The 10,427-nt window shown below is 47.0% G+C and overlaps 2 protein-coding genes across 2 annotated transcripts; one reads left to right on the top strand and one right to left on the bottom strand.

Moving 5' to 3' along the window:
* Positions 1 to 412: 412 nt before the first annotated feature.
* Positions 413 to 2,093, bottom strand: EAE98_002759 (uncharacterized protein; the record flags this gene model as incomplete). Its single annotated transcript, XM_038950379.1, has 3 exons — positions 413 to 1,499; positions 1,549 to 1,939; positions 2,033 to 2,093. The coding sequence occupies 3 exons, from the start codon at positions 2,091 to 2,093 to the stop codon at positions 413 to 415; spliced, it is 1,539 nt and encodes a 512-aa protein (XP_038812908.1).
* Positions 2,094 to 2,843: 750 nt separating this feature from the next.
* On the top strand, positions 2,844 to 10,246 carry EAE98_002758 (uncharacterized protein; the record flags this gene model as incomplete). Its single annotated transcript, XM_038950378.1, has 3 exons — positions 2,844 to 7,514; positions 7,562 to 7,677; positions 7,726 to 10,246. The coding sequence occupies 3 exons, from the start codon at positions 2,844 to 2,846 to the stop codon at positions 10,244 to 10,246; spliced, it is 7,308 nt and encodes a 2,435-aa protein (XP_038812907.1).
* Between the last annotated feature and the right edge of the window lie 181 nt (positions 10,247 to 10,427).

Here is a 10,427-nt window from a genome sequence, read left to right as displayed (position 1 = left end):
TGGCACAATTGTAGTCACGATCGGGGGGTTTGATGATGATTGATTTGGTTACTATCATGGGTTATTTGTGTCTATGACGAGCACATTCATATCGTCAAATCGGCACTGTTTCGTATCTTCAAATCGGCACCGTGACATGGTCAGCAACCTGTACTACCCAGTTGAAGTGTGAATTCAATACAAGGTGAACAGACAATCAGAAGGAAGGCAACGGAAAATCTCCACACGGTTTTGCGCTCTCGGAGATATAATGATTTAACATCCGAAATATTTCATCATATGAAGTCAAAAAAATATTGAATGATACGTGAAGAGAAAAGAGACTGACCGTGGAGTATCATATTTGAATACCGGTGGAACTCAAAAGCAGGAGCCCGTAAATGTTATGTATACTTTCAGTAACACTTCCCATTTACCATGCTGTAATGTCATCCACTTCTGCCTCTCCAAAGGTACTGCTTTTGGTAACAGCCCCCACTCCGTCTTCAGCTACAACTCCTTCAATGCCAGGAGCTCCCATAATATCGGGTAGAACTTCATTCAAGAATTCCAGGATGTGTTGATTGACTTGTTCAAACTGTAACAAGAATGCATCATGGCCTTCAGGCGATTCAATCTTCCTCAGACGTGCATTCGGGACTGAAGCTGCGATCTCTTTCTGCTCATCGAACGTGAAGAGTCCATCACTCTCAATACCAAGTACCAACGTTGGCTGTTGAATCTGTGAAAGAGCTTCAGCAATAGGGTCCGCTGAATCTGCCGGCACTCGATATCTTGAGACATCATGAGTATCAAGTTTGCGGGTGATAGCAATATAACAGTTGCCATCAAAACGTTTCACGAATTTTTCACCTTGATAACGAAGATAGGATTGCGCGGAAAAGTAATGAGAGGTTGACTTGCGCTTAGGAACAGGTCGGTCTGGTGGTGGGGATGATGAAGGAGTTGCGCCGTGAAATTGCGGGTCAGTGAAGTTTGCAGGGTTACCACCATTGGCAGTAATGTTTTCACTGGTCATGGTCGAAATGGCAGCTGAGCTTCCAGGTCTCGAAGATATCGGAGATCTAGTCTGTCTGTGTCCATCATTGTGAATTGCCCTGTGAATATCCGATGCTGTGGCGGATTGTTGGCTTTCGCTAATGGTCTGTTTTTTTGAAGCATCAGGTGTATTTCGTCCAAACCTTGCCTCGAATGAGTTTCGGCTTCGATACGTAAGCAACGCAGACATGCGTGCCGCACCCAGCCCTGCTGTTGGAGGATCCGAGAATGGGTAATAGCCGTCATCGTACTTTGGATCCGCATAAATGCTTTGCCTTTGGGCTTCTCCCCAACTAATTCCCCAAGCACTATGTCTGCTAGAGGTTGCGATTGGCACAATGGCTCTAACATAATCCTTGCCAAAGTATGCCCATTCAAGTACCAGCATACCTCCCATAGAACCTCCTATGACCGCCGCTACCTGTCGAACTCCTAACTCGTCCAAGAGAAGTTTGTGAATGCTAATGCCGGTCAGTGTTGTACTAGGCATATTGAAAATTGCTGACATACTTGACATCATCTCGAATAGTTGTCAAAGGGAATTCAGGGCCATATCTTTCATTTTTTGGGTCTCCATTCTTGCAAGTGACAGGACTCGCGCTCCCGTACGGGCTTCCCAAACTGTTCATACATATCACGAAGAATCTCGATATATCAAATGCTCGACCAGGCCCGCCTAGAAGAGGTCCCCACCAATCGCTGACATCTGCACTGCCAGTCAAGGCATGGCATATTACCATGGCATTATCGCGATTAGGTGAAAGTTTTCCTCTGGTGCTGTATGCCAACGGAACATTGTGTAAAGTTTCGCCGGACTCTAACGTGAAGGATGGGATGATGGCGATAGTTTGGTCGGGTATGAGGGATGCAAATGGGTTCTCGGGTTGTTGCTGCGTTCTTTCTTGTAGTATTCAGTCACTGCTTCTCCCAAGAATTGAGGGGTAATTTTTTTAATATTTTTTTTGGGCAAATCATTGAAGATGTAACTACTGACCGTATCTTAGTGCATTGGGTTCTGTTCCCGCAGAACCAGTAGATTGAGATGAAGCTGCCATTTTGTGATTGAATATTTGTCGAAAGAATAGCTAGATACTGAACAAGGAATAGAAGAAATTTAGATTATTATACAAGACTTGCTTGCTTGAGCTTGAGTCATTGAAGGAGGAGGGGCTGTTTAAAAAAAACGTCATCAACAGCCAGTCACAATTGATTTGGCAAGTGAGAAAACTTTGAAGGGTTCTTTCACGGTCGGAGAACGGAACAAAAACCATTTATGTTGTTGTTAGTCAACATTGGAGCATTGATAAGGAAAGCGGGAAGATACCGACCGCAGCTAGCTCACAGTTCCGCTTTCATAGTGCTCCAGCTTCTACCTAGGTATGTATCCATGGATTCCAAGGTTCTTTTGATGAGGCTGAAAGTAGAGTGACGGGAACCGCCATTGTGGCTTTATTGTGGCTCAAAGTCAAGTATAATTTGACTACACATCAATAGAGCTTAGTGTATTTCTCTCTCACGCGAACGCGGGAAACCTTTCATTGCTTAAGGATTTTGAAGATGTCTCTAACTAAATATTAACAATTGACAATATTACTACAAAGTCGAATACAAAATCTGCGTAACTCATAATTTCATTGTCGCGGATAACTTGTGATTTATTTCAAAGTTGTTTAATTATTCGACGACTTCGAATTTGACAGAAACACAAATCACATCGATCGCATTATCGCATACAATTCTTTGCTATTCCCAGCATTTCGACACACATGTACGCAGATCGTTGAGCTTTATCGATAGACTTGGAGATGGCTCCAGCAGGGAAGCGAAAGAGGAATGATAGAAATTCCGTAGACCAGGGTGAGCCTCGACCTTCACCTCATCGACCGGGAAATACTTCTTTAGGTCAGCAGGAAAGAGAATTTGGTATGCGCGAGGGCGGTAACAGAAGGAGCAGCAGAGGAGGTCAAGGTAATCAAGGCGGAGGTAGAGGACGTAGAAATGATGGTCGCAGTTCGAATAATTCAAATAATTCAAACACTTCAAGCAATGCGAGCAACCCTAGTAACCTCTCGATAGCTACCAGAGCCACCCCAACACCAGGACCAATGTCTCCACCTCCCAGACCTTCGAGCGCTTCTCACACGACTCCAGCGCAAACTCCAACCCCAATGAACACGAACGATATGATCAGTCCTAGTTGGAACCCAGACCCTGCTCCGTTCGATTACGTTTTCCTTACCGACGATCAAATGTCTTCATGGACATCAAATGGCCGACAAGAAGTGGTAGAAAAGGGCATCCAAGCTCGTCAGGATGAAGATACAATGGATTTGGCAACTGTGTTTCAAGAATTCATTCGCGCTACCCTCGATGGTCGCATTGATGGCGCTGATGCGGGCAATTGCATCAAAGAAATATTGGGACCAGACACATCGCCGGTAGACAACGTCCCAGGCACCCTGGAACCGCAAGCTTTGTTCCTTGACTCTCTGTCCATGATGTTTGAACTAGAAGATCTCAAAACACCCAATAGTGCACTTCGCACATTCGTTTTCTCCACAGGCATATCCGCCATGGTAATGCGACAGAAATTGGATGCCACTCTTTTATTGAACCTCGGACTCACGAGAGACACCTTTACACGCATGGGAATTCGACAAGCTACTCATCTTCTCTACCGACAGGCAAACTACAATCTTTTGAGGGAGGAGACGGAAGGATATTCGAAATTAGTTACAGAGCTTTTCACAACTAGTGGGAGTGAGCCTCCTTCTAGTGAGGTTGTTGAAGATGCCTTCGAGAAAGTGAAAGGCCTGATAGGAACCTTTGATCTCGATGTGGGAAGAGTGCTCGATATCACGTTGGATGTGTTTGCGGCTGTTCTAATCAAACAATTTCGTTTCTTCATAAAGTTTCTCCGTGTTAGCTCTTGGTGGCCGAGAAGCGGCGAATTCGACAAGATACCTCGATGTGGTGGTCTTCCACCGTGGGCGCTACCCAGCGCTCCTGGTTGGACTTCAACTGACGAAGAGGAAGAACTTGCCACGAGTCAACGGCTGGAGCGTGACAAACTTTTCTGGGATCGGGCTCGTGATGTTGGTATTGAAGCGTTTTTCGAGCTCGGAGGTCGCCAGCCTGTAGATGCAGAGACGAAGCAACGACTTCTCGAAGAGGATGATGCAAAGCTTGATGGAGATTATCAATGGATTAAAGCAACGGGAACTTATCCACCTTCTGGAAATCGAACAGCAGCTCAGTTGCTTGGATTCAAACTACGTTTCTACGCCTCAGCAGCCCGAGACAATGAAGACGTGTTGCCTGCGAATTTGATTTATCTGACAGCTTTGCTGATCAAGATTGGGTTCATCTCCCTCAAGGACCTATACCCTCATCTGTGGCCTCTAGACGAAGACATGGAATCCGTTCGTGATGCTAAGATGAAGGAAATCGAGGAGAAAGAGAAGGCTAGTCGTGGAGGCACAATGAATGCATTGATGATGGCTGGAGCTTTGGTAGATGATACTTTGCCGAACGGGGGGCGAACTCGTGATACCGCAGCTACCAAGTCTGATGGATCTGGCAAACCGACAACCGAGGTTGATGATAAAGACAAGCTGAATGAACCTTCGGACCAAAAGGTGCAGCTTCTAACCTGTCTTCTGACGATCGGAGCAATTCCCGAATCTCTGTTCATTCTTGGACGATTCCCTTGGCTGCCAGAAGCTTACCCGGAACTTCTTGATTTGATTCATCGTATCTTAAATCATTCCATTCAGCATGTTTTCGATTTAAGTCGACCATCCACATCAGCAGTACCAGACTGCCCAAGTAAGAAGGTTTTAGATCCCGACCAAACCGGTATGCCCAAGGGCTCAATCCGTTTACTCGCACTGCCTCCTCGGAAGCAATTACGATGGCCTTTTCCAGATAAATTCGACACAAATGACAACAATGCATATAGATTCTACTGGGATGAGTGGGCAGATAATGTGCCTGTCTGCCAGACCGTGGATGATATATTCACTCTTTGCGGATCTTTACTTAACTATTCTGGTGTTAACATTGGCAGAGACGCTAGTTTATTGTCAAAGTTAGCCAGGATTGGTACACAAAGTCTTGCAGAAGATCGTTCAACACAAAATTTTGACCGATGGCAAGATCTGCTCAAGCGTCTCCTTGTTCCTGCACTGAGCTTAACTAAAGCGAATACAAGTATTGTCAATGAAGTGTATGGTATGCTTCGCTTTTATCCTTTATCTATCAGATATTCTATCTACGCAGAGTGGTTTGAGGGCCAGATCTCTCGATTGCCACCGATGAGAGCTGCATTCGCCAAAACCAAATCTGAGACAATTAGTACTATGAAAAGGATTAGTATGACCAATCTTACTGTGATGGCACGAGCTCTGGCCAAGATTGCTTATGCATCGCCGGGCATAGTATTTAGTGTGGCTCTGGGCCAGATCGAAGCATATACCAATCTTACGGAAGTTGTTGTGGAGTGTGGTAAATATTTCACTGACCTAGGATACGACGTTCTCGTTTGGTCGCTATTGAGTTCACTAGGAGGAAAGGACAGGAATCGAAACGATGCTGAATTTGCACTTCTCCCAAGTAGATGGCTTCTAGCACTGTCAAGATTTTCTGGCAAAGTCTTTAGGCGATATTCTATAATGAACTTAGTTCCCCTCATCCAGTACGTTAACGATCAACTTCACCGGGGAAACTCAACCGACTTGGTCATTCTTAAGGAGCTCATCTCACAAATGTCTGGAATTGTGCCTGAAACCGATTTTACCGATTCTCAACTCGCTGCCATGACTGGAGGCGAGCTTCTAAGGCGCCAGACATTAATCAACCTCCAAGATAAACGTTACGAATCTCTGAAGACAGCAAAGCGACTTATGAGAGGTTTGACTGACACCAAGTTGGGTGGTCAACTTTTGCTGTCCATCGCACAGCACAGACAATCGGCCATCTATAACGTCTCCGATGATGAGGCTCCTATCAAACTATTAGCTACGATGATTGATGATACTCAAATGATTCTTTTCCAATATCTTGATCTTCTTCGCAGCAACCTTTCAATTGAGGAGTTCGATGATCTCGTCCCAGGAATTTCCGAACTCATGAAAGATTTTGGCTTAGACCCAACACTTGCTTTTATGATCGGTCGTCCAAGTATCTCACATCGCGTCAGCAAGTTACTATCCTCAAATGCCAATGGAAATTCGAAGTCTTCACCATCATTAGTTGAGGCTGTAGCCACAGAAGTGGATGCAGAAGGTGATGTGGGTATGAACGGCGATGATCCAAACCCTGAGGTCAAGGAATCTATAGCAGTAAATGGAACATCTGCCCTGCAGGACGACGTACAGATGTCAGATGTAAAGGGAGGAGATTCGCCATCGGAAACAGCAGCAACAGAAACGGATTCGCTCCATGATTTACTTCAACCGTATATCACTACTGTTGAGGAGGTCCTGCCTGAAGGCTCTTGGGCATTTCTCACTTCTGAATTCTACGTTGTATTTTGGAGCTCTACATTGAGCGACCTGGCTATTCCTAGTCATAGCTACGAAGCCGAAATCTCCCGTCTACTCAAAGAACAAGGTGATGTAATGAAGGACCGTTCAGACATGAGTAGGGCCGGAATGGCAAGAAAAGAAGAAACTAAAAAGGCTCTGGCAACAACCAGGGAAAATTTGCTGGCAGAGTTTGGCAAACAAGTCGGGGCTTTCTCAGGGAAGAAGAGCCGTCTGCTAAAACGCAAAAACTTATGGTTTAGCAACGTGAAGGGCGATCTAGTTAGCGACTCCTTTCTTGAAAGATGCTTGTTTCCAAGATTATTGCTCTCTCCAAGCGATGCAGACTTCTCCTTCCGGATGATTAAGTTCTTACATGAGAATGGTACGCCCAACTTCCGCACCCTTTCGCTATATTCCAGGCTTTTCAGATCAAATCGCTTGAGGTCAATGATCTTTACATCTACGGTTCGTGAGGCGGAGAACTTGGGTCGTTTCTTGAGATTAGTCTTGACGGATCTGGCCCGCTGGCATGGTGATCAGGGAGTATACGAAAAAGAAGCGTGGGGAGCAAGTAAAAATCTTCCAGGTTTTGCTAAGGCTATTGATGCAGATGGGACCGTAAAGGGCCTCCTTGAGCATGATGGTGACCGTGGTTTCAAAAATATTCTGTACTCGTGGCACCAGAAGCTGAATGTGGCACTACGTGAATGTTTCGACGGAACGGAGTGGATGCATGTTCGAAACGCTATGACTATTCTCAAATCCGTTGTCGACGTATTCCCAGCGGTCAACTTCATGGGCAACAGTTTTGTGAAACAGCTCGAGACAATTGTCGCCCGGGAGAAGGGTGCACGAGAGGATCTTTCTCTTGCTGGTAATGCCATCCTGGTGCAGCTAAAGAAGAAGTCCAAGTCATGGGTGATGGTACAAGCCTTTGGTTATAGCCTGGTAAGTGAAAACTAAAATCGGTACCGAATAAGACTAACCACCTATAGGAGGCCCCTGTGCAAGCGAATAACAGCCCCTCAATAGATGCCTCTAAGCAAGGACCTGCTGTCAAAACAACTTTGAAGCCCACAGCTCCTGAGTTCAAACCCCAATCCCGAGCTAAGTAAGTGCCCATCCTTCAATCTACATACCTTAATCTAACTTCTATAAGCTCTACGGGAGCCTCTACCCCCAAAAACTTCACCACTGAGGTCGAAGACGGTGAAGTTGATGATGCAAAACTGGCTTCTGCAGCTGGCAATGGCAACATCTTGAAGGAGGCGTCTGATAATTCTAGTGTCAAGGATAAAGCATCATCGGCACCCGGTGAAGGGAGAAAGTCCGAAATATTACTGAGACGCGAGAGAATCTTGCGTGAAAATGCAGCCAGAGCTTCGGCTCCAAATCCAGCACCTGCTACCATACCTGCAAGACCTGAATTGGGGAGAAACATGCCAGCAAATCATAATCTACCCAATAGGCCTGATGCCCCCATCCCTGGTCGCCAAATGATGGATCGTCATTCCGCTAGGAATGACGATAGACGAGACACGAGAGATCCCAGAGTTACAGAGCTGGTCCGGGATAGAACCCGGGATCGCGGTCGTGACTTTCCCCCGGGCGACAGAAGGGGTATGGATACCCCACCAAGAGATTTCAGAAACACCGATCGTGCATCAAACAGTGAACGTGAACGTCCCCGAGCAGATTCGAATCCGAGATGGAACAATGAATCGGGAAGAGATACTGCGGATCGGGCTTCATCCAATGGGTACCGGACTCCAGATAACGGCGGTCGCTTGTCTCGTGAAGCAGCAATTTCCCCACCGAAAGCATCGTCTGCATCAGATCGTGGCCCAGCAATCAATCCCGATAGATTAGCACTAGTCAACCCAGATAGGCAAGAGTTAATCAATCCTGAACGGGCCGCTCTAATATCCAGTGGTAATGAGCCATCTCGCGCTGATTCTCCTCGTCGAGCCAGAGATGACACAAGAGAACGGCCTTCGAGACAAAATTCACCACCTCCAAGACGACATGATTCCGAAAAGGATCATCAACATCCAAGGCGCGATGACAGATCGAATCGAAACACAACCATGGATCCACAAAATACTTCAAGAGGTCGTGCTGACGAAGTTGCACCGCCACCAGCTGGTCCAAGAGGAGAGAGGCCAGCTGATCGAGCCAGCGACCGAGTCCCTCCTCAAGATAGATCAAGGGATAATCCTCCTTTTCAACAATCCCAACCTCCTCCCCGTCCTGTGGACCCCGATCATGGTAGACTAAATAGATCACAAGTAGATCCGAACTTCGGTCGCTTGAATCAGCAACCAGACATCCCATCTGGGCCTCGTGATAGAAATCGTGGCAATAATAGGATGGCGAGTGCACCGCAAGGGCGACGTGATGGAAGATTGGCCAATACTCCTGCACTTGACATTCCTCGGCCACCAAGTCCAGATAAACAACCTCCCACAGGTCCTTCTGGTGGACGGCATCCGCGACGCTTAGGCCCAGGTCAGATTGAACCAACGGCGCCTGTACATACTACAGTGCCTACGACGTCCACTGCATCGACACCAACATCAGGAGTCCATCCAGATCGATTGAAACACTTGGGTCCACAAGCCACTCAGCCACCTATGCAAGCACCACCGGCTGCTACAGTCGCTCCTAGCGGTATGCATCCAGATAGAGTAAGGAGCTTTGGCGGTCAAGCAGCCACGGCAAACATCCCACCTTCTCATCAAGATAACGCGCGTTCAAGACCGACTGCTCCACCTCTTCAAACACAAGTTGCTCCTCTCGGCCCCAAATCTCAAGCTCAAAACAGTCCTGTTTCTCGAATGAATGGTGCCCCAACTGGACCTGCATCATCAAATGAGCGCCCACCACGTGGTGCAAGACAGCCGAATTTAATCAACAATATCAACCGTATGCTTGAAGAAACCAAGCATCCGCAAGGTCAAGAACGTCGCGGAAGACGTCAGGGAGGTCAACCTCAAACTCCAATTTCTGGTCCCCCTACACCAATTCTCCCGCCTCCACCACCTCCTCCACCGGGTCCACCCCCCGCACAAGCTAGGGATCCTGGAAGAGACTTGATAAATCCTGCTCGTGCTGATTTAATTGGAAATCCCGCATCGAGCAATGACGATCGCGATCGTGGTGATCGAGGAGGACGTGGTTCAAGGAATGATCGATCTACGCGCAGTCGTCGTACTTCACCTAGTGATCGGAATAGGGACCAGAAGCGTGGTGGCCCACCAGAAGATGAGCGATCATCCAGGAGTGAACACAGGATTCGCGGAGGCGATAGAGAATCCAGAGATTCAGACAGGCACTCCAGAGGGGATCCTTCTGCTAGTAGGGACTTATTAGCCGGCGGTGGAAGGGGAGAAAGAGAGCATCGCGATAGAGATAGTAGTCGTCGAGATGCGCATGGCGGAGATCGCGATTCTCAACGTGATCAGCATGATGGCAATATTGGTGGTGGTAACTGGCCAGGTCCCCCTGATAACAGAGGAGTGGATAGGGGAGGAGACCGACGGAACCAACGATCGGACAGATCTGATAGAAGTGAACGTGATGGACGAGGTATGCGGGAAGACGGAGGTAGTGGCAGGAAGAGAAGAAGCGATCAAGATAGCATGAGGGAAGGTGGTCATGACAAAAGACCGAGGAGATAGAGGGGCTGAATTTTGAACTTCTGAGTGCCGTAGGAAAACAAGAGTATTGTAAAATGTAAGAATATTCAAGGGATGTTTCACAGGGTCAAACATGCATAGTATTAGGCGTATTTCACACAAAAACTTGTTTCTTTAGCTCATCTTCTCTTCTTTCTTTTGTTAATATTAGCAAGTCTATCAT

Source organism: Botrytis deweyae (genome assembly GCF_014898535.1).
Source record: "Botrytis deweyae strain B1 chromosome Unknown BDEW_005, whole genome shotgun sequence".
Lineage (NCBI taxonomy): Eukaryota > Fungi > Ascomycota > Leotiomycetes > Helotiales > Sclerotiniaceae > Botrytis > Botrytis deweyae.
Note: the sequence above shows the minus strand (reverse complement) of the source record. Positions and strands in the feature narration are given on the sequence as shown.